This window comes from Oculina patagonica, chromosome 9 (genome assembly GCF_052425735.1).
Source record: "Oculina patagonica isolate OP01 chromosome 9, crgOcupat, whole genome shotgun sequence".
Classification (NCBI taxonomy): Eukaryota; Metazoa; Cnidaria; class Anthozoa; order Scleractinia; family Oculinidae; genus Oculina; species Oculina patagonica.
Genome location: NC_135766.1, coordinates 21,140,421 through 21,164,876, shown reverse-complemented (window position 1 = coordinate 21,164,876; position 24,456 = coordinate 21,140,421). Strand labels below are relative to the sequence as shown.

Sequence of the window (24,456 nt, the reverse complement as noted above, 5' to 3'; positions counted from 1 at the left end):
TAATAACATTGGTTAGTTAATTCCCTCGTTAAAATGCAAGCAATTTAACCAATTAATAAGCCATTGTTAAGCGAGAGAAAACAATGTAGAAAACTGCGACAGTTTTGTGACAGTTAAATTGAAAAAAAGGTTATCTGATATTCACCAAAATGGATTGTTCCTGCCTTTCTATGACCACAACAGATGTTTCTTGTTAAAAAGCAGGAACGTTTGAAAGAATTTAAAACGTGTTAATTCGAAAGTTATGACATCTTTTCCTTGTTTTGACTGCAGAACGACAGTGAACGTTCAAATAAAACGATGTGCTTAGTTTTCCAAGTAAGTTGTGTGTAACTTCAATTAAGGTAGGCGTCAATAGAGGACCGCCTTAATGACCATATTTAATTGGTGTCGAGAAAAAAAAAGGAAAGGAGAATGTTAATTTAAACATGTTCACATATGTTCCTTGTCTTTTAATGACAAAGAAATGTGAAAACAGATGCCTAATATTGCATGTTGGTTTTCTTGTTTAATTTTGTTTGATGATGCGGCATGGTATGGAAGTCACCTGGTTATAGAGGGTTGAGTCAAATACGACAAAACGTGGACTCTAAGTTTTAATGATTATTATACCAACAAAACCGCAATTTAAGTAAACACGAACGTCGGAGAAATTGAATATTTCTCAATGTTAGGTCAGCCAAAGTTCTTCCTGTATTTTAACTCACGGAAATAATCAAATGGCTCTTAGGACTTTAAAGGAGCAATGTCACGATATTTTAAGTCACTTTTCTGATTACTTCCAAGTTGAAGAAAACCTCACAATATTAATTTTGTCATGTAATAAACAACAACGAAATAATTAAAACACGTTAATAACCAAGGATGGTTTCGACTGATGAAGATTAATAATGGTAATAGGACTGAGTGGAGTCCAATTCGGTCTGTAATCATACGAGTGATTAACAAAATAGGACGACCGCGTAGCGGGAGTCCGATTTGTTATCACGAGTATGATTACAGACCGAATTGGACGACACGAAGTCCTGTTACCAATTAATCATAACCCTTACAATTTCCGAGAAAAACAAACACGTTTATTTGAGTAAGAGATTTTAATTTCAACTATTCAAAAGCATAACAATTACAGACCTCGATGAAAAAACGATGAAAAGTTCACCTGAGATCGAATAAAGACAAAAACCACTCAGTCGAATCGATTACTTAGCAACAAAAAGAGAATTTGAAATTTACGTCATGCATTCCGTCAAATGTCATTCAATCAAAAATCAACCAGGCGCAACCACCAAGGAACGAAAAATCTTGGTAAAACGAAGCCATGTGAAGTTCACAGATTACAAAAGTACAGTATTTTTTCAAAGTACAGCTGTCTCAAGGAGCTAAAATTTATACAACAACTCTCTCAAGAAACTTTAAACGTAATCAGTTGGCTAGTCCGAGTCAGAGTCGATGATTACGTGCCTCTTCCGACGTTTTTGGCTTTGCAAGGAACGATCTGGAGAAGACACGTTGTTTGTGTTGAACACACACTGGTTGAAGACTTGAAACGGCGCCTGTTGAAGATGTTTTGTGGCCATTGTCACGGAATGCGATGGTGCCGTGAAAGGATTAGCGGGGATGTTTTCTTTCGCGTTCAATGCTTCTTGGCACGGCTCTGGACGATTGAAAGAACGAACTGCTGATGTTGACGCTTGGACAGGAGCTGACGAACTAGTCGACGACGGTGCTGTATACCCGCTTGCTATGTGTGATAACTGCCTTCGTTCGCTTTCGCTGGTTTGATCGTAATCATCTAAAGATGACTCTCTGGCATGCCCGGTGACTTGGATGATTTTGTGACGTGGTTGACCTGCTTCCTTTAATTTCGCTACGACCGTCTTTCTTGTGGAATGGTTTGTAATTTTCTTCGTACAACCCTCTGGCAAACAGCTAGCCACGGACTTCATAATTTGGCTGATTCGATGCTCCCCCATTCTTGACTTTGCGTACCAAACATTTGAATTTGGCCTAGGGATGATCGCGAGGTACAGTGGACCGGAATTCTTAAGTTGTTGGGGTCGACGTTCAAGCCATTCTTTAAAAAGTCGCACTGGATCTCTATCACCGCCGTCGGTTGACCACATTTGCTGCGGAGAGCTTCGGGTTTTGTTTCTCAATCCGCCTTGTCTCGTTTTGGTTGGATTTTCTTCAAACTGGACACATTTGCCACCATCTGCCATTTCCACGATGGAGAAATCTTCAACGTAGGCGTTATAGTGGTCCTGGCGACCTCTAAAACCCAAGTGCTCTGCGAGATTCTTGAAATTTACGTTTGTCAGGGCAAGACCACTGTGGCTTCCAAGTTGACCTTCCCTCCAAAAGATTTCTTCTTCATCTCGACTGTAGGGTTGAGCCCTGTTGGCCCGTTTCCCTTTGCCTTGGTAGCGGAGGGACTTTGCTTTCGAATTTAGAGTCTCTTGAGACTTTTTGAACTCTCGCCCGCTGATGATGGATGCGGAGTAATCTTTTTGACGAAGATACCGGTCGAGTGATGCTTGCATTACGCGAAGCGAATCAGGCTCGTATTCTGACCCGTCCTTTTTTCTGACTTCTGCGTAGAATTTTGTCAGAATTACATCCAAATCTTGTGGACTGAAGCCCTCCATTTTATTATCGACGTTACGAGCGAGACACCATTTTTGCCACACTGTCAGCCATGTTTGGGTTGTTCGCTTCGTGTTCTTGCTTGCAGCCGACTCGTTTATCTCTGTTATTTCTTCGTTTGACACTACAGGAAAACGGGACTGGTCTTCTTCTTCAATTTGTGGAACCAAGTTTAACGTCTCTGAAATGTTTTCAGCTGGAGTGGACTTTTGCTGTTGCAATTCTTCCGTTCGTTGCATTTCTGCGGACATAGACGGTGCGGCCGTCACTACGGACTGTGTTTCTTGTAATGTTGTTGACAATTCTCCGAACAAACTATCTTCACTTTCCCAAAATGACTGTGGAAATAACTCAAAACTGACATTTGGGAAAATATCTCCAATGGAGACATTGTCTAAAGTAAGAAATTTCTCCATTTTGGAAATCCCCAGTTTTAGAGGGTAAGTTGTAGTTGCTATGGATACTGTCATCAGTTCTGTGATTGGTGTATTTAATTTACTTTGCTTATTATGATTGGCTGTTGTAACTGTCCGATTACAGGTGTCCGATTACAGCCAACTGTCCGATTACACTGTCCGATTACAACTCTACAGAATAATTATTGAAAAATAAAGCAGTTTTTTCACCAATCACATTCAAGGAAATTGTAATGGTTATGATTAAAACGGATTACGATCGAAAAAAACTTGATAAAAACTTGCCAGTTTTTTTCAATATGAGTCCGTGACGTTGTTCCTTTAAGTAAATAGAAACGTCTGAGAAATTTTTTTTATCAATACAGTTTGGCCAGCGAAAGCTCCTCCTGTTGCATAGTTCACGGAAATAATCAAATGGCTCTCAGGACTATTCTTTAAGCACAATATAAGAACTCGATTATTATTCAATAAGTATACCTCGGAAAAATATGTTTTGATGCTATTCGTTTTCCGTTATTTGACAACTCGTCCGTTGATGTAGTCCGGCCTGCTCGTTTAACTTTGACTAATAATTCCTTGCTAATCATATTTTTTCTGCACTATAGTTAGATAACAGTAAATTTTATATGATCATGCATCAATATTTTTTTAAACTGAAGTCTGTCTTGTAATGCGATTGCAAACTGTAATCTTACTAACAATCAGTAAAGTCTTGGTGGGGCAAAAATGACCACGCGCACTCGCGACTTAAAAAAATTGTCACGCCATCCTCGTACCCAGGGTCTTCGTTCCCTTTGACCCGCGGTCAGGAAACGAGCGACCCTGGAATGTTCCGATTGGAAGTCCGAAAATATCGGACTTCCGGTTGAATTGCGCATGCCTGACCGCTAAAAAGAAACATGGCGTCTGAAGTGGAGGAAAGCAACTGGAGATCCTTTAGAGCATTACTGTTGGAAAGAGATGTTTTGCCTGTCCTGCCAACCGTTTTCGGCAAGTTCTTGTTTACCAATCACCGCATCTTTTGCAGATTTATGGATTGTGTTCGCAGTCACTCGCAGACTTCTACAAATTTTAACTCATCAACACTATAAAGCCACTGGGGAATCTGAAGAATTTTCAACTCATCTTTGCTCACCTCGAAACCCTGGTACAGAAACAAAATCTGTTATATAGAGCTCCTGAAAACGGCAGAATAAGTTTTTAAATCATACGAGGGTTTAACTGTTGCACGTTGTGGACGAAACACATATAGATTGCTTTGACTGGCATGGTATGTAAAATGTGGATTACTATTTTAACAGGCGAGTTTTTAATGATCATGCTGTGTATCACAATTTTTTAATAGCTGTATTGTTTGGGAAATCCTGTAAATCTGTTTCTGTAAATTGTAAGATTATTTGAAAACCTAATAATTATATTGACAAAGCAGTGCAGACGAGTGGAGGTTAATTTTTAGTTTATCTAAGTTTAGTTAATTTAAAAGGGCTTACTTTGTGTTTTAATTAAATAGGGAAACAAATCCACAAGCATACTGAAACATGTACAACCATTAATAGGCTTAACTTTGGTCCAGAAAGCTGTGAAAACTGCTGTAAAAGACAATTCAAATAATATTTTTATTATTTTGATATTGATTGTACTTCTTATTGTTTATCTCCTACATGGCCGAGTCAAACTAAGCATTGATGCACCCATTCAACTAAATTTCTAAATTGTTTTGTTACAAGTTGGACACCCTTGGGACCAGCTCTAGCTTTTGATCTTAAACATAGTTTTCAAATTCCCTAGTAAAACTTAAATTTCCCTGACCAAGTAAATTTAGAATTCAGGTAAAATAGCAGCCTCTGACTATCCCCTACAGCCATCCTTTCCACCTATCACAAAGATAGCCTGTTTCTTTTCTTTCCTTTTTTGTTTCATTTGTTGTTGACAAGTCAAACTGTCAAAATTGAAGTTGACTAAGGATAAATTTAGGGTGGCAGGGTAGCCTAATAATTAAGGAGCTGGACTCCAGATCGCGTGGTCTAGGATCAAGCACTGGCCAGGGCACTGCATTGTATTCTTGGGCAAGGCACTTTACTCTTATAGTGGCTTTCTCCACCCAGGTGTATAAATGAGTACCAGCGAATTTACTGCTGGGGGTAACCCTGCGATGGGTCAGAATCCCATCCAGGGGGGTAGAAGAAATATTCTTAGTCGCTTTGTGCTATGGAAACCGGGATAAGCTCTGGCCTGATCAGCCACTAGGCTTGATTGTAGATTTTATCTACGGATAAATTTCCCAGACTTTTCTTTGTAATATCAGTTTTCTCTAATTCTGATCAAAACTCCCCAACTTTTCTAAGTTTTCAAGCCATATCATATCTTGAAAACCTCTCCTGAGCTGTGGCAACCTTGTTATTGCCCCCGCAGGCACCCTAGGAGTCCCCGGGTGTATACATACAAGGACAAAGAATGTTTGTTGAAAAAGTAAGAAATGTGTTTGAAATGGGCGAAGCGTTCTCGATTTGACAAAACTAGGCGCGCACGGTCGTCTCAGGTAATATTTTAGCAAGCGTGCACGGTGGTGTCGGGTACTTGCAACCATGAGGTCGCGTTTCGTCACCTTCGAGCTTCGCCATCTTCTAGCAGCATTTCGTTTTTCGGTTTTGGTTTACGCGTGTTCACAGATTTGTTCGAGCGGTTTCTCTGCTTTAAGTGATATTTCAAGCAGTTGTTAGTATTACGTCGAAAGATTTCGAGCAATTGGTTTTGTGTTCTTGGCTACGTGTGTTACAAGAGCTGGTTCGAGCGTCAACGTTTGCTTTCGGGGATTTGTATCGTATACATCTTACAACGAGTAATAAACAAAAATGTAATACAAGGTAATTCGTTTCGCTAACAAACTGTCAGATTATTTGATCCAAAGAGTGGGTTGAATAAGGATCAAAAATTGTTTTCTCGAATCTTTGAACTGTGCCATATATATTTGTTACTCGCGGAATTTTTAGGCTTTTTGGCCTTGAATGTTATAAGCCCGGGAATAAGCTTGCGTGTTGTCACCACGAATAATGTGTTATGTGTTATTTCCGCTAGGTTAATATTTCTGCGCCCTAGGTAATATATTCGACTTGAACTTGTGAATTAATATTTTTAGGACGCAACGATGTCACACAACAAGAAATTCCGCAGCAAACAATGTCATGACGTACATGGCACAGTAAAAAAGAAGCCTAATTGTGTAGTCCATCAGCATCAATAAAGGCGACAAAAAGACTCCACTAATCCTAGATTATTGCTGTAAAACAAATTATAAAAAGGCGGAGGCAGCTTCATAGTGAGAACTATTACTAGTATAAATATCTGCCTTATACAGCAGATTTACAGGTAATCATAATGGAAGAGGGGTGGAAATTTTGGGACCTGGGGCCTTCTCTAGATCCAGTGTGGCCTTCGGCATCATATTAGACTTGATAGATATTGGACTGTTTGTTTTTATATGTGTCATTAAAAGGATACTTTCAGGAGGCATTGAGGACTGGGATGGAAAGAAGTATTTTATCAGCAGTCCCTGAACCAGGAGTTAAAATTGAGTTAATATTGTGCACTCTAAAAATAATCGTGGAGGCATTTTTAAAAAGCCAAATGGCAACATACATGTAAAATGGGAATTTACAGTGGAATCCTCTACACCTTATCTCTGGTATCTGAGCAACATAATAATTTACGATACTCGAAGTGCATCCTTACAATATTTAAATCTCGGTTTCTTCACGATAAATACAAGGGAATTTTGCCTAGGGCTTTCCACAAGTTGCTCGAGATTTCCCAAAAAGTTGCCCGTAATTTCTCAAAAAGTTGCTCAAAAGTTGCTCCAAATATCCAAAAAGTTGCTTCTGATAATAAAAGTTGCTCAAAAGTTGCTCCAAAAACTCCAAAATGCTGCTTCTAATCAAGAGAATTTCTTTAAATATATGCTAATTTCCCTTTGAGGGTAAGATTTCTAAGCAGTTTTATGCAATTTAACAGCAAAAGAAGTATCTAAATAAAATCTTAAGGGGAAAATTTGTTAACTAACAAGAATTTCGTTAACTGAGAAAAATCGTGAAGATATCGATGACGTCATGTTTGCTGGTGAGTTTTGTAATGTTATAATGCAGAATGAGCCGAAAGTTGAAAAGTCTTTAGATGTTCCTCGAAAATGTTCGGCAAACTTCGTAAATCTTCGGAAACGTTCGTATGGCCTTTGAACAACACTCGGATAATCTTCGGAGATCTTCGGTCTGGAAATTGCTCAAAATGCAACAAGTTGCTCGAGAGGAAAAAAGTTGCTCGAAGGGGAAAAAGTTGCTCGAAACATGAAAAGTTGCCAAAAAGTTGCCGAGCAACTTGTGGAAAGCCCTAATTTTGCCCCACTTTTATTAGATGTTACTATTGAAATGACCTTCCTTTATCTATACGTAACTTGCCAACCAGAAAACGTTTTAAAAAAGCACTCTACCGGTATTATTTTGCTCAGTATTAATTAATTCATACCTCTTCCTCTCCTATGTTAAGTTAACTTTTTTTATCGTAAATTATTATTGTGAAATTGTTATTAAAAAATTAAGCAAGGACATCAAATTAGCTAGCTATATTTTGCCCTTTTCCATTTCTCTTCTTCTACTTGTTTGCTTTATATTTATCTTTGTAATTTTGGAATGAAATTAATGAATAATAGGAAAACATGAAAATGAAAAATCTTCTACATAGTGGCTCTTCCAATGCCACTGATTCCAGATTGAAGTGGAATTTAGTAGTGTTGTAGCCTGCAAATACAGCCACCTCTTGGGCTCCGATTCGCTTGCTGCGTTCGGAGCGCAGCAAGCGGATTGGAGCATGAGAGGCGGCTGTATTCGCAGGCTAGTAGTATTTTTTGTTGTTGTTTTTTTTTGTGGAGGGACGAATACTCGAGAAACCAGAGAAAAATCCTTGGAGCAAGGACCTAGCCTGCGAATACAGCCAGCTGTATTCGCAGGCTAGCAAGGACCAGAACCAACAACAAACCCACATATTAGGCTGGGTGTGGGAATCGAACCTGGGTAACATTGGTGGAGGATGAGCACTCTCGCCACTGATTCGAACATGAACTTGGAGTAAACTAAAATTATGTGACCTCAGTCATAATTAGCTTAAGAATGGTATCTCAGGTCTCTGAAACTAAACTGGAAGTGTTAGTAAAAAGGCATTCTTCTATGGGGATCCAGAGTGGATGGGTATACTCGATACCCCCACATAAAGCTAACAAGGAGTGTTACCCAATAGGGTATATTTCTTTAACCTAATTGAACATCATAAATAGGGTACTGGGAATTTCAACATCACATTCTCATAAGCACCAGGGTACAAAGGTATTTTTTTTAAACATTTCCTTCCTGCAGTTAGTCCCTTGGATTCAACACAAACAAAAATACTGATTGTCAGGCATCAGAGAAATATCATAGTGTCCTTTCATTTTCAATGATGGTCAAATCAAAACTTGAAGAAAGGTAAAATAACGAAATAATGTTTCATAATGAAAGGTGTTACCAAGAGGGTCACTTACAATGTAAGGTAATCGATTTTGACTGCCTGGCAGTGTCAAGCTAGCTGACCAATCCAGTAATTTATAACTGATTATGTTAACTCAGTTTCCATTGTGATTTGCAAGGTAGTGAAGAAAAATGTACGTTCACACAGCAAATGCTAAAAATAACATTTAATAATATTCTATTCCATTCGCTCTGTAAATAAAATTACGTCCATAAAACTTAAAATAAATACTACGGCATAGAAACCTACCGCTGGATATATAATAAATTTGTGAAGATCAAATCAAAAACTCAGTCCACAGTTTTGGGTTGCGGCTACAGTTGATTTTAAAATATTCCCCGTGGTAGAACAAGTAATTTGGGCACTCCTTCTTCTAGCAGCTCGTATGCAGCAACCGTTACTGGGTTTTGGTCTGTTAAGATCCATCGAATGTTTTCTCAAACTGTTGCAGCATCTACAGACACATCGATACATTAAATCGAAAAGATTTGGAGTTCACCACTTCTCTTGTGTACTTTCCGCCATATTGGAAATCTGGTTTACTTCCGGTGATTTCCATTGTCTTTTGAAACCCAATCAACATCGGCCCTCCAGCGGAAGTTTCGAGAGTCGCTCGTTTCTTCAAGCCTGCGCAGAAGGGACGAAGACTCGAGGTACGAGAATGTTGTCACGCCAGCATGACGCAAAGCGAATACCTTATGTTGCTAAGCAACGTCGTGAGGAGAACAGCTGGCTATTTATCACAGGCCAGTGACAGTGCGGCTTCTCGAATCAGGCCAATTCTAAGAAATACAATCGACTCCACTATACTGTATGCACGCTAATTGCTAATTGCTAATTTCATGATGAGCTTCATGCGACTTTGAAATCGTTGACCCCTGCCGATGTTCTGCAGTTTTACTGCAGAACATTAGCAGGGGGTCTAGATTTTTCGACACGTATGAATGAAATTCCTTGACGCCTCTTCGCCAGAGATGTGTTAAGGAATCAACATACTCGAATACCGATCTGTCAGCAAATGGTCAAGTAAACCAGGTTGATCGACAGAATACAGGATAAAATATACCACAGTACAGTCGAGAATGCCGGAAAACAAGGATGCAGACAACATTCACCAAGGAAACTAGCGGATTTACTAAAGACGACAATAACCCAAAAATATTTGCAAAACCGACCAATTGGCCATGGGATGTAGTTCAGGAAGCATGGCGACTTATTCGGTTACGAAACAAAACAACTTCCGGCGCTAAATTGTGTTCTTGTAAGAACAAAATTCTCATTTAGATAAAATGTTATTCTTATCCTCAAAGAAACGGGTTTCAAAAAGCGCAACGGCATCTTAACTCGCGATAAAGTTTCAGACGCTTAAAATGTCTTACATCGCAAAACGCGGGAACAAAATAGATTTACACATGAAAATTACAAAAGCCTCAAAACAACATACTAGTATACCACTGTAGATACCGGAAGCGGCGTGACGGCTTTTTCACTCGCAAAACATTTCTTTTGGGCTAAACACGATGAAGCTTTGCGGGACCCGGAACGTAACACTGAAATGTAACATGTTTAAATACTCAACTTAATGATTGAGATAATCAACTTGAGATAGGTTGACCGTCATTAAATAATAAGGATTCAACCAATTGCAATATTCAGCCTGGAAGATTTTAATTTTAAATGTCTACTTTTTAAGCCTCAATTTGAGTTCCCAATGAAACACTCGGAGAATTAGAATTCCCACAGATCCACAGCCTAAAAGGCTAAGCTGCTCTGCTGCTTCACGGATAAAGCCAAACAATATTTGGTTTAAAAGATTTAAAGATTTAAATAAATGTTTTTTTATTGTTTAAAGCCTGTCAATTGAAGTTCCCAATGAAACACCTGGAGAAAGAATTCTCACAGAGCCACAGCCTAAAAAGGCTACGCTGCTCTGCTGCTTCAGGGAAAAAGCCAAACAAAATGTGCTATTAAAGATAATTTAAAATTAATGTTCAATGTGTTTAAGCCTAAATTTTTAATTTTAGTTCCCAATGAAACACCTGGAGAAAGAATTCTCACAAAACAACAGCCTAAAAAGGCTAAGCTGCTCTGCTGCTTCAGGGGAAAGCCAAAAATATTTGCTGTTAAAGATTAAAATAAATGTTCAATGCGTTTAAGCCTAAATTTTTAATTTTAGTTCCCAGTGAAACACCTGGAGAAAGAATTCTCACAGAACAACAGCCTAAAAGGCTAAGCTGCTCTGCTGCTTCAGGGGAAAGCCAAAAATATTTGCTGTTAAAGATTAAAATTAATGTTCAATACGTTTAAGCCGAAATTTTTTAATTTTAGTTCCCAGTGAAACACCTGGAGAAAGAATTCTCGCAGAACAACAGCCTAAAAAGGCTAAGCTGCTCTGCTGCTTCAGGGATAAAGCCAAACAAAATGTGCTATTAAAGATAATTTAAAATTAATGTTCAATACGTTTAAGCCGAAATTTTTAATTTTAGTTCCCAGTGAAACACCTGGAGAAAGAATTCTCGCAGAACAACAGCCTAAAAATATTTGCTGTTAAAGATTAAAATTAATGTTCAATACGTTTAAGCCGAAATTTTTTAATTTTAGTTCCCAGTGAAACACCTGGAGAAAGAATTCTCGCAGAACAACAGCCTAAAAAGGCTAAGCTGCTCTGCTGCTTCAGGGATAAAGCCAAACAAAATGGCTATTAAAGATAATTTAAAATTAATGTTCAATACGTTTAAGCCGAAATTTTTAATTTTAGTTCCCAGTGAAACACCTGGAGAAAGAATTCTCGCAGAACAACAGCCTAAAAGGCTACGCTGCTCTGCTGCTTCAGGGATAAAGCCAAACAAAATGTGCTATTAAAGATAATTTAAAATTAATGTTCAATGTGTTTAAGCCTAAATTTTTAATTTTAGTTCCCAATGAAACACCTGGAGAAAGAATTCTCACAGAACAACAGCCTAAAAAGGCTACGCTGCTCTGCTGCTTCAGGGATAAAGCCAAACAAAATGTGCTATTAAAGATAATTTAAAATTAATGTTCAATACGTTTAAGCCGAAATTTTTAATTTTAGTTCCCAGTGAAACACCTGGAGAAAGAATTCTCGCAGAGTCACAGCCTAAAAGGCTAAGCTGCTCTGCTGCTTTAGGGATATTTAGCCAAAAGATACTTGGTTCTAAATATTTTAATTATTTCTTTTTAATGTTTTAAGCGTGAATTAGAGTTCCCAATGAAACACCTTGAGAAAGAATTCTCACAGAGCCACAGCCTAAAAAGGCGAGGCTCTGCTGCTTCAGGGAAAAGCCAAAAATATTTGCTGTTAAAGATTAAAAATAATGTTCAATGCAAGAACCTGCATGGAGAAAAAATTTTCACAGAGCCACAGCCTGAGGAGGCTAAGCTGACCAAACAGTATTTGGTCTTAAAGATTTAAATTTATGAGTTTAGCTTCCGTTTATAAAGTTTTAAAATTTTCAGTGTATTAAGTGGACAAAAAATGTATCAATAAATGCGAAACCTTGAAAATATACAATTTCGTAAGTTGATACATGCCAATTTTTTTCTAATAAATGTTAAGAACTGAAGCATTTAAAAAGCAATCATGAGGACTTACATTTTCCATGTCGTCGATTTCCAAACAGTCGATATCCTCATGTAGTCGTGTGAACGTTTTGATTTGCAGCGTGACTAAGAAACTGCAGCGGCGTTCGCACAAGATGGCGGGAAACTCACTTCTTACCACCATTTCATCGAAGGATGTGAATTTGTAAGTCTCGGACCGCGTGGAACTCCACTAAACCGCTTAATTTATCGCCTTTCGGATTTTCCCTCGCCGGAGGTTTAGTCAGAATACAAAAAGAACGAAAACGATGTCTCTCGCCGATCGACTTTCGCGCCATATTTACGATCGGCTAGATCGTAGATTGTTACCTCCACGAATTACATCTAATACCGGGCTCTGTGCTGGCTACGAGTTTTGAATAAGTCTGCAAGGCAACTCATTTGAAACACCACACCGATTTGTAGTCTTAGAAAGCGAAGGTTCGAACACTTTGTGACGAGATGACTCACGTACATGCCGCCATTCTATCTCACCCTTGTTTCCCGTATTATTAGTTAGATATTCACACCGCATGATCATCTTCCATAAATGTCCAGATTATCTGGTCTTTTTCATTTACTCACGCCGTGACATTTGCGACACCACAATTACCGCAAAGTACACGGTCACGACAGATCGCTAAAACCACTTAACACTACTGACCGGAAATTACAACCCATACCCTGCTGCGGATTTCAAAGTCGCAAGAAGCTCGTCATGCGAGAAAACGTTTGTGACCGTCAGGGGGGGGGGGGGGGGGGGGGGGAAGAAAGTCGGCACTTTTCTTTGAATACATAGCAGTGCCTGGAAACGGTGCGAGTCTATGTCAATCAAGCCGTTGCTAAGAAAGACGTCAAACCAAGGTTTTGTTTTCTCGGAAAGATTTAAATATCAATGACTGCGTGCGTGTGAAATGCGAATAGTCGCGGTGTTTGCGTTTGATGTTTTACGCCTAATGTCTCACGTCAATGAGAATGTTTTGGCGGCGTGGAATAACAACCGAAAAATTTGTCACGCGGTTGAAATTTAAGAGTGACTTTTACGAACGGCCGAGCAAGAATTTGATTTCCTGGCAGAAATTGGAAAATCGATTTTTCTTCGTTCTTTGCTCATTATTAGCTGTAAGGTAGATAAGAAACCTGATGTAGTTTGTTTCCCCTAGAGGTCTTCTAATTTTAAGAAAACAAAGAAAATCGATTTCGGTGGTCGAAGTCACAAATATCCTAACTTTTAAACCCGAAATTAGTTATTATGAACACTACTCGCGTTCGCTTACAAAACCGCGCAGAGAGATTTGGTCACTTCCTATCAACATAAAAACTCTTTTTCTTTCGCTAGAATATAATTTCAGGGCTTTAGCGCAACTCTTCTTACTGAAAAAATGAACTGACGAGGAATGCTTTTTACGATAACAAAAATTTGAATGAAATAGTAATTTTCAACGGCAGTATTTAGCATGTGGTATAACATTAATTTTTTTCAATTCTTGCTCAAACGTGCATACAGATATTCGTATTAAACATACCTGAGAATTGGCTCGGGTTATTGGAAAGATTCTCACTTAGAGGGCATCAAACTTCGGCAAATTTTCACAGAATGACCGTAAACTGTGTAAATACTTCTAATTGCCAAACGCCACGATAATGAATGTTTTAACCCCAAATGCTCGTCTTTCCTTCTTTTTGCTGAATGTTCCATTGCAAAATTCCCTTTTCAACGAAAGAGTGCGATAAAAAAGCCAACCTGGGTCAATTAAGGTCCATTTTGATCGCAAAACCTCTTCGCCATTTTGCCACAAGATTAGATTTTTGACTTACGTGACATAATACACGTGACATGAAACACGATATTGTGACGTAAGTGAGTCTGCGCAGTAAGAGCTCTGGGGTCGAGAATGTCACGGAGTTAAAATAACCCAAAACAATTATCCAGTACCGCCAACGCAGTTTGAGGAAGCAAATTGATCGTTCTGGAGTTCTGTACACACTTTCGTCAAGAGAAAAGAACCACGATAAAGGAAAATTGCTAAGGATGAAGATGCAAAAGAATTTCGCGCGTAACAGTTGCTTTGTTGTATTTTGGAACCAAGAAATGTTTAGCTGTCAGTTAGGCTATTTTGATCGATATCACAACATTTTGTGGGACTACGATGCATTGGTAAATATGCTGCCTTCAACAACCCGAGCCAATTCTCAGGTATGTCTTAGATAAACATTTACATGTGTGTTTAAACGACAATTGAGAAAATTTGGAGTTATACCACATATTAAATAATTCCGTTGAAAACTGCCGTTTAATTCGACTTTCTAGTATCGTGAAAAGTATTCCCCACCTTTTTAATTATTTCAGTTCGAAGAGTTTTGCTTAAGCCCTAAAATTATATTTTAGCGAATAGAAAAGAGTGTCTCTGTTGATAGAAAGCATCCAAAGTTTTCAATGTGGCTTTGTTTGTGAACGCGACGAGAGTTAACGATAGCGAATTTCTGTTGAAAATTGTGTCACTTTGAGGCTCCGATCACGAAAACTGACTTTGTTTTTTTTTCTCGAAATTAGAAGACTTCTGGGGGAACAAAATACATCAGGTTTCTTATCTACCTAAAAGCTATTAATGAGCAAAAAAATGAAGGAATTTGATTTTTCAATTTTCTGCCAGTGCAAGCGCGGTTTTTATTTAAAGTCCTTCTTAACAACCAAAAAATGGGAAATAATTTCAGAACCATTGGAGTTATTTTTAATTAGTATAATTCACAAGCCTTACTTTTGCCAGATTGGTCACCGTTATCACTGTTCACGGTTGTTTTGATATCCGGAAGACTTCAAAGGAGCAATCAAAATGCAAATAGCTATTGTGTTTTGTGCACGATCAAGACCAAATCATGCGAATTAAACAATGAACTTTGTCAAGCTATTCACTACACCCTTAGCAACCATTCGATAGCTACTGCGCAGTCTCGGTTAACCGGCACCGCTATGATCACTTTTTGAGTTGTGTAACAAAGGAAGTTTCTTCCCCCCCCCCCCCCACCCCCTGGTGACCGTCAAGCCGAAACTGTTGAAAACCGTTCAAAATTAGGATCCAATAAACGAAAAAAAAAAAATACAAAGTTTCCGGACAGGTTCGCGTCTTCCGCAACTTTGTTGGTTTTCAAATTTTGTTGTAGAACTATTGTTTGCATTCTTCAACACAATGGTTCGATTAGGAAAAAAGTCGTTTTCCTTTGATCACAATAAACGTTTTGATTGGCTAGTTTTGTTCTCAGTGGTCCAGTTCAATTTGGCGTACTGTACGTAGACTGATTTCACAAACTGGCAGTTATCTTCGACCTAACTCCAACCCAACCTATCTCCGACCGTAACCAAAATGTTTTGAGCCGCCGTTCCAGAGAGTACTTCTACTCCCCCCTGGATGGGATGTTAGTTCATCGCAGGGTTAACTCGAGCATTAAATTTGCCGATAACCATTTATACACCTGGGTGGGGAAGAGGCACTATAAACCCAACAACAAAACTCAGTGCCCCGACCAGGACTCCAACACCGACCGCTCGATCCGGAGTCCAGCGCTCTAACCATTAGGTCATCGCGCTTCCTATCTGTCAAAGGATGAATGCAGATATGGGGGGGGGGGGGAGGGGCAGGGGGTCGGAACCTCCCGCCTCCCGTACCTTTTACTCCCACCGCCAGCTCCTTTTCGTAGCTGTTCTCTCGTTTTTGTTCCATATCTATTGCGAAATATAATGATATGTTACGAAATTTCGCTCGTTTTCTCCCGGTTCCCGCCACCTTGAGAATCCCGCTTCCCGCCCTCTCTCCTCCCGCTTCCCGCCCCTTTTCTCCCGGTCTCCCGCCCCCCTGTTCCCCTACACAGATATGTGAGCTTCAACAGTAAAGTTTTATTCGATTTACAGTTTTACAACAAATTTACTGACGTGCAGATTACCATGTAAATGTTTTTTTTTTTTACTAACAAGATTAAACTGAAGCGTGTGACTTTCCGCGTTAAAACAACTATAGAACTATACAAGGCCATTATATGCACATCGTTTTCGAACCGCAATTGTTATTATCAGTTATTTATTTAGCTTTAGTTAGTAACATAAATTCAGTTCAGATTTTTCCATTGCCCCATGATCGTGACAACATGTCCGAGCTTAACGTTACTATAGCAACTGATCTTTGCAAGTATGCAGGACGTACATTATTTGCTATTTTTTGTAACAACTTCAGGAAGTGTTCAACAGAATTGTTCAAACCCGAGCGAACTCTGTATATTGGCAAAACAGACTTAAAACTAATAATTTTATGGCCAAGCTATAAATGGACCTTCATCTATAAAGATCAAATCAACTAACGTCTCATTTAATTTTAACTGATGGAAAATTTGATTCTCCCTACTGATTGGCATACAATTCTTGTAATGCTAGTCTTGAGATTACGGTGGTACATCAGGACAATATTCCTGGTGGTCGATGTTTGTTTGTAGAGATCAAATTAAATTTATTTATAGTTAATGTTAATCAGTTTTAAGATGAGCTGGTAATCCTAAAGGTCGTCAAGTTATTTTCTTTCAATTTATTCGAACTGACGGCACGCGTTAGATGTAATTCAAAGGATCCATAAATTTAATGAATACGATTGGGATGGAGGGTGTGCTTTATAACCACTATAACCAAAATCGTATTCGCTTTCAAAATGTTCTCCATTGAAAACAAAAGAAGCAAAGTCAGTTTCTGTTATTCCAATCCCGTGATCAGCACGTGAACAAGCACTTCCTCCTCCACCAATCATCATCACTGATCCATCCCAGACCCCTTCACACCAGAAGCCGATGCTGTTCGCGGTTTGGATGTTTCCATTGCACTCAGCCTGTTGAAACCCGTCTGTTGACTTGTACTGACCGCCATATTGAACCGCGCAACTTCCCAGGCATTGGTTACTGGTCCAAACTTTACCATTTCTAAAGTCGCCATAGTTTGTGATTTTGGATCGGAATGTTTGTCCAGCCAAACAGTCACCTGTGGTCTGTAACAAAGGAGTGTGACTGGGGTCATCACTGCGCGTGATCTTAAACTCTTTGCCGCTGACCAACCAAAAGGCTTGTGAGATCATGTCAGTGTTACTTGACGGACTAGTTGTTGCTCCCATGGCAACGTGCTGGTCGTACCACCAGTACCCAGTGTCAGCCATCCAATTCTTATCATCACTGTTCGAGAATCGGGCAATAAGAGTCCATCCTTTGCTGTCATCCGTCATGTGGCAGTACACCTAATGAAAGACGAGCTAAGCTTTAATAATATTTTATGCCCTTTTCCCTTCTCCCAAAAGAACACCCCCAGTGCTGCCTTGCCTGAGCTCTGTTTACTGGGCTTCAATAAAACACATCAAATGATTGGACTAATATGGCTATGGGCAAAGGCCCATATCCGCTTTTATTTAAATATCCAATTTCCTTAACAATCTTTCATAAGTAGTTTGGCCCAGTAAAGGTGTGGGCACTAAAATCGCAAACACTCAAATTTACTTGAAAAGAAAAACCGTGGATAGGACCTGGGGAGGAGGAGGGAGTTCAGAAACACGTCTTGCACCGCAGAAAAACAGGACGCAATGACAACCACATGGCTTCGTAAGTCATGTGATCTACGCGAAACCCTGAGAGGGAGTCTAATGCATGGTGCTAATAGTAACAATTCTGTTGCCGGTTCCAGGCCCTCACCAAATTAATCAATACGCAATCAGAGAAAAAGCGGCATAAAAATCCTATTTCCAGAGAAGTATTTTACGTATATAATTGGCGCGCGAATTAAGCTAAAGGCGTGATAAATATTTTCTGCATCTATAGAATTGTTGAAGAAGGAGGTCTATAGTTATAACACACACAAATCCAATTTTTGAAAAAAGTTGTTCCTTATTACTTGCAAAGTGTTCAATTCGAGTATGACAAATTGATCGCCTGGTTTAGAAAAAGCAGTAATTTTCCATTTCAAAATCTAGTCCGTTTATTAAAAAAAAAACAGTTGATATTAACTAAAATCACAAGCAAAATTGTAAACCCCCTGATTACCCAATAACAACCAAAATACAGTCCACAATACTGTAGCATTTTACAAGGATTTCCAGCCCAGACAAAAACGGTTATTGATCATATGTAAAATTATGGTAATTTTACTGTGGTGATATCGATGAGTTTAGTTATGTTTGTGTATTTGGCCTATAGTCGAAACATCTTTCGTTCTTCCTCGTAAGTCTTCGACAAACCTCGGAAATGTTCGGTGATTTTTTGTAATCTTCGGAAGTTTTCGGGAAATGCTCGGAAACATTCGTATGACCTTCGGACAACAATTGGAGAATCTCTAGAAATCTTCGGCAAATGGTTAAATAAAATTTTTTGGAAAAACATCAAAATCTTCACTTAGTATGTTTATAAAGCAAAATAATGCAATGTTTTGGAGATATAATATCTTTTTCCTCGCGTTCAACTCAATATTTAACTCGTTCGCTGCACTCACACCTAAGTAGAACTCTCGAATAGAAATTTCGTAAGTCCGTGCGCGCATTCATGTATTATGGAACAAATTCAGGAAGAGAAGGTAACAACATTCAGTTCTCCGTCGACGTCATCAAGTATTGAAAAGAGATTCTACAAAGATAAATAAAAAATGCATGAAAAATCGAAGAGAATTTTTATGTTGGTCTGACAGGTCTGTCTGTTTTTAGCCCGCTATGTTGAAAAGGAATACGATTTCGTGTTGCTTTTCTCTTCACAACAAATTCTTTATGTTGCTTACCTTAAATGACATGCTTCCATTTGTTAACAGGTATTCTCCATTTGGTAATTTCTGTTTTGCTTTTATTTGAAGTTCATGGCACGAAGAGGCATCTGAAAGATGATTAATTAATTAAAAATGAATATTTTTTTGCGATCATTACAGCATTTTCTTAGCAGCTTTCTTAACAATACTGTTTCATAGTAAGTAGTTTTTCTTATTTATCAAGGAAAAGAAAATGATTTTTAGTTTAAGAGATTCATATGCAGAGTTGGGAAACTTTCACGAACTTGTGTTAGTCGAAAGCTTTTTGCAACCCTTCTGCCATCTCTAACATCTTTTGCTTCAAGACATTTATCTTAAATTTAGATCCCAATAACCGAAATCATATTTTGGAGAGGCGCGCGATGTGAAGACAACTTCAGACTACATTAGTGCAAATTTGCAATTCCTTACCAATCTTAGTTTCACATTTTTCGCCAGTCCAAGGTAGTTTGCACGAACACGAAAATGTTTCTTTCCTTTCATCAGGCACACAAGAGCCACCATTGAGGCAGCTGGTCATGAGACATCCCTGAAATGTTTAAATAAAAACAAAAACCCATCAATATCGAAGCGGAAAAATAGCACGCGAAAAGACCTTATCTTTTTCCGCTTTCTTCTTCGTACAGTGAACCAATTTCTTCTTTCGCTCTCACACAACGGAAGCAACACAAGTATGTGGAGAACTGAATAATTTGGAAGAAAAATATTCCATAGTTCCAAGGGCTTCTGAGAAACCGCAAATAACTAGTGAGTGCGTTAAAGAGTATTTTAATTTTGTGATCCCAGTAGTTAGTATTAAATACATGTTCATTTAACTTTTCTCCTTTGCACATGGCTCAGACGTTGGCTCATGTCATTACTCCTGCATTAAAGCTTTTATTTTGGCTTTATATTGATAAAGGAAAATATCTATCTATAATGGGACCTAATAGTTGATGCAACCACAAATTAGACGATCGATAATATTTGTGCAAGTATTCGCGTTAGACCAAGAAAAGTTAAATTTTTGAGAGCTTCCGCGTTCTGATCCAATTTTTTTGCACAACACCCTGTAAATGTGTAGTAAGTAATAAAGATGGTAAATTTTGAGCTCGGTGATAAATAATGAAGATTAATTTTTAACAATGACACGAGCATGGCACAAAGTAAAATTCTGAGTCCCCGACGGGAATCGATCCCATGGCCTCCCAGATACCGGTTGAGCGCTCTAACCAACTGAGCCACGAGAGACTCTCGTAGCTCAGTTGGTTAGAGCTTCCCAAGCTTCTCAAGCTTCCCATTCTTTCCAAGAGACAGCTAGGGAGTATTCCAAAGTCAAATAGGAAATTAAATTACCTTTAGCACCATAGAAAAAGTAACTCCTTTGTGATCATGAAACTTGGTGTTTGTGTCGATGGCGCCGTGCTTGTTCAGTTCGCAAGTTCCTTTGCTGTTCTTGTCGGATGGCACCTTGAAGTTTGTGGAAGTACACCAGGAATTTCTCAAGCACGAATGGCTGCACGACATCAAACTGGGAGACTCAAACCGTTTAACAACGTGGCCTTTAAGTCGCTTATTTTCCCGCGTAGTGACGAATGCTGAACGAGTAGGAGTAGAGTCTTCTTTGGCGGCGAAAACGGCGATATCTACCATTCCATGAAACAAGACAATGAACAAAACCTTTTTCGCGTCCATTGCTGAACGAGAGTCGGTACGATGTAGAAAGAGAAACCAAATACTTGACTTTAAAAGTTATTTTTAAGGTGGGGTTTCGATCTTGCGCTAATTGTAAATGTTTGATGAAATAAGACGCAATAATTGGTCTATTCGTGTCTGCTGAATATTTGGTGGTGGTTGATTGGTTGTTGGAGTGATATGGCGGGGGAGGTGAGGGGGTAAGGGGGGGGGGGGGGGTGCGCGTCGGAAACTATTGAAAGAAACCCTTTTCGTGTGAAGAGAAAACATCGATCCCAGGATCGTTCATCTTTTTCTCCCTTGCCGTAAGAGTAGCAAAATCCGGTGTTTGGGGTGATTACAAACTGAAAAGCATAAGTCGTACCAAAAAGCACTAGATTTACCGTCGAATCGTTCGTCGAGTATCACTGCCAGACTGCCCGTGGGCGATACCCCTGGTTTTGAATATAATTTATGCCTCGTTTATATACACCGAGGGTTAATCCTTTTTAGTATGCACAGTGAAAGGTGCTTTAAATTTTGTGCAAAAAAACTCTGTTTACTGTGGTTTATTGGTACACACTTGCAGTCTTCGGGAACGTTTACATTTAACGGTGTTCAGTATAGTATAATTAAAAAATTACACCCGTTGGTTAGTTTACTTTTTAAATGCAAACAATTTAACAAGTTGACAAGTCATTGTTGTGCGAAGGACAACAAACTAGAAAACTGCGACTGTTTGGTGTCAGTTAATTTGAAAAATGCGGCATCTGAAACCTGCAAAAATGTCCTTGTTATGACTGCAGAATGACAACGATGTATTTAGTTTTGTATATAAGTTGTGCGTAACTTTAATTAAGGTAGGCGTCAATAGAGAACCACCTTAGCTTATTGACCACATTTAGTTGGCGTTAAAAAAAAAACGGAAAAGAAGGAAACAGTATAGTAAATTAAAAGATAAACTTTGAATGTTGATTAAAACTGAACATGTTCACATATATGTCGGGAGTCCATTCTCGATTTTCTTTTTTTCTGTTCATTGTCTTTTAAAGGCAAAGAGATGTGAAAACAGATGCCTAATAATTGCATGTTGGTTTTCTTGTTTAATTTTGTTTGATGGTGCGGCATGATATGGAAGTCACCTGGTTATTGAGGGTTGAGTCAAATGCGACAAAATGCGGACTCTTTCAGTTTTAAAAATTATTATTATTATACTAACAAAACCGCAATTTAAGTAAACACGAACGTCGGAGAAATTGAATATTTCTCAATATTGGGCCAGCCAAAGTTCTTCCTGTATTTTAGCTCACGTAAATAATCAGATGGCTCTTAGGACTTTAAAGGATTCAAGTTGAAGAAAACCCAAAATATTAATTTTGTCATGAAGAAACAGCAACGAAATAATAAAAACACCAAAAAACCAAGGATGGTTTCGACTGATGAAGATTAAAACGGATTACGATCGATAAACTTGATAAAAACTTGCCAGTTTTTCCGAATTTTTTTTAAGATGAGTCCGTGGCGTTGCTCCTTTAACTAAATACAAACGTCTGAGAAATTGAATACTAATCAATACAGTTTGGCTAGCGAAAGCTCCTCCTGCTGCATAGCTCACGTAAATAATCAAATGGCTTACAAGACTATTCTTTAAGCACAATATAAGAACTCGTTCGTTTATGTAGCCCTGTTGGCTTGATTATTTTTCAATAAGGATTTTTTGGTATGCAGGAGGCCTTAACTAATATGCTGTTTTACGCACGTTTCATGTCATAATGTACACCTGCTTAAGAAATTTCTAGAATGTTGTTTCACGAGACGCGCGAATAAAGCTGCGTGTGGCTTTAATGATAATGATGATAATAATACCATAATTTTATTTTATTATTTTACCAATTTTATATTGTAAGCCTTTGTGCTGAAATTGCTTTTAGAAAAGATGCTAAATGAGAGGTCTTTTCTCCTACGAAATCGGTTTTAAATTAAAAAATATTGTAGTAAGACAAGCGAGATGAAATTTAAATTAGATATGATGATGCTTCGATTTTTAACAAAAGCGCGTCTTGCATCGTTGTCTGATAAAACAATAAAATCTCACTATCAGCCCGAGTATTGGATGGGCAAAAGTTACCGCGTGCGCTCGCGACAGGAATATTTCAATAAATGTCACGTCAGCATGACGCAGTGCAACAACAGTGCAACGTCATAAGAAGATCCGCAGGCCCAGTGACCGCAGGCTCAGTCCATTTTCAGAGACGGCAACTTAACAGGAACCCTTCAGTTCACCAACCTGGTTTTCTCCAGCCTACCGAACCGACATGTATCTACAGCCCTACCAACTGATCTAGATCGATCAAACATTTTCATCCGAAATTTTGCATCACGAGCAAATGTTTGATCGTTTAGCCACCTCTGCAAACAAAGCAAGTCCAAGCGGGAAAAGCAACCAATCAGAAACCAAATCTTTTTGACGTTCCTGCGGTAATATATACAAAGCTAGGGCTATGTAGGCTCACTTTGTTCGATGTTTGATCAAACATCGTTTGCTCGTTTAGCCACCCCATGTTATGTGCAACAAACACGATGTTGGACGAAAATGTTTGATCGTTAAGCCGGGGCTTTAGAGTAGTGTTCTTTAGTGGCGAAAACGGTATATTTACCACTCCTTGAAACAGGAGATTTAATTCGAAGTATGTCTGTTTGGAGTTGAAAGTTGGACCAAGTGCTTGACGTTTATAGTCTTAATAGTTTTTTAGCTAGGGGTGGCATGCGCAGGTTTGCTTTTTGCAAAAACGGGAAGCAAGAAACGTCCTGCAAGCGAATTTGCCCGCAAACAAATAATATCTTCCGACTAATTTTCGGAATGATCTTAAATCCTTAGCGTACCACGTTTAAGTATCAAAACTGTATGTTAAATTGAACCCTTTCAACCTTGCATGGGAGGGACTACAGAGGGATGGAGATGGAGTACGTAGACCCTTAATTAATTGGCAGGAACTCTTAAAAAATTTCATTTTTTTTAATTCTATGATGTTGATAATCGTGGTTGATCCAGGGATATCATAATGGACATTAACAACTTTATTATAACAGAAAACAAAATCGATAAAGTTAGATTAAATTGAATTCTATATCCGTAGAAAACGCTGTGCGATTTGAAAAGCTCCGAGATCATTATATTATAACAACTCTCTTTACTAAAGAATTAAACATTTTGCTTGATTTTTCTGCGGAGTTTAATTTATGTCCCTAATTCAAGACTTTTCTCTCTTGAGATTTTCAAAACTTTTAGTTTCGTGACATGTTACTGCAAATTAATAATTGTTCGGGACCGTGCTGTGGATCAAAGAGTTAATCAACTGGATGCTGTGTACTTTATTGTTCCTTTTTTTTCGCGGGAACTTAATTTCGCGAAAATGGACGGCCATATTTTGCGGGACTTTATTTTCGCAAATTGGCCAAAAAATATGTTAAAACAATAAAAATACGTCAAAAACGTTAAAATTAAATTTTCGCTGGTCTTTTATTTCGCGATATTTTAAAAATCGCGAAAATCGCGAAAATTAAGTTCTGCACAAATAAGTAACAATAAGGTAAATGGTTTACTTTTTCTTAACAAAAAACACATAAGTTGGATATCTTTTTCGTAATTACTCTTTGGTAGTTTTTGAAAATTTAAACTCAACATTTTACCCATGCAAAGCACATTTGATCATTTTTTTTTTTTTTCACAAATTGTGTACTATACAGGTCATGAGCCCACAGGTTTAATATTTAGAGGAATTTTCA

General features: G+C 38.5%; 2 protein-coding genes across 2 annotated transcripts; both read right to left on the bottom strand.

The window, feature by feature from the left end:
• Nucleotides 1-1,430: 1,430 nt before the first annotated feature.
• LOC144665024 (uncharacterized protein KIAA1958-like) lies at nt 1,431-3,059 on the bottom strand. The gene has a single exon (XM_078526207.1). It carries the CDS (start codon nt 3,057-3,059, stop codon nt 1,431-1,433), a length of 1,629 nt encoding a protein of 542 aa, XP_078382333.1.
• A 13,459-nt stretch (nt 3,060-16,518) lies between these two features.
• LOC144666375 (uncharacterized) lies at nt 16,519-20,696 on the bottom strand. The gene is made up of 4 exons (XM_078527800.1): nt 20,353-20,696; nt 19,429-19,546; nt 18,994-19,085; nt 16,519-17,473 (listed from the first exon to the last, which is right to left on the bottom strand). Exons 1-4 carry the CDS (start codon nt 20,689-20,691, stop codon nt 16,814-16,816), a joined length of 1,209 nt encoding a protein of 402 aa, XP_078383926.1. The 5' UTR covers nt 20,692-20,696; the 3' UTR covers nt 16,519-16,813.
• Between the last annotated feature and the right edge of the window lie 3,760 nt (nt 20,697-24,456).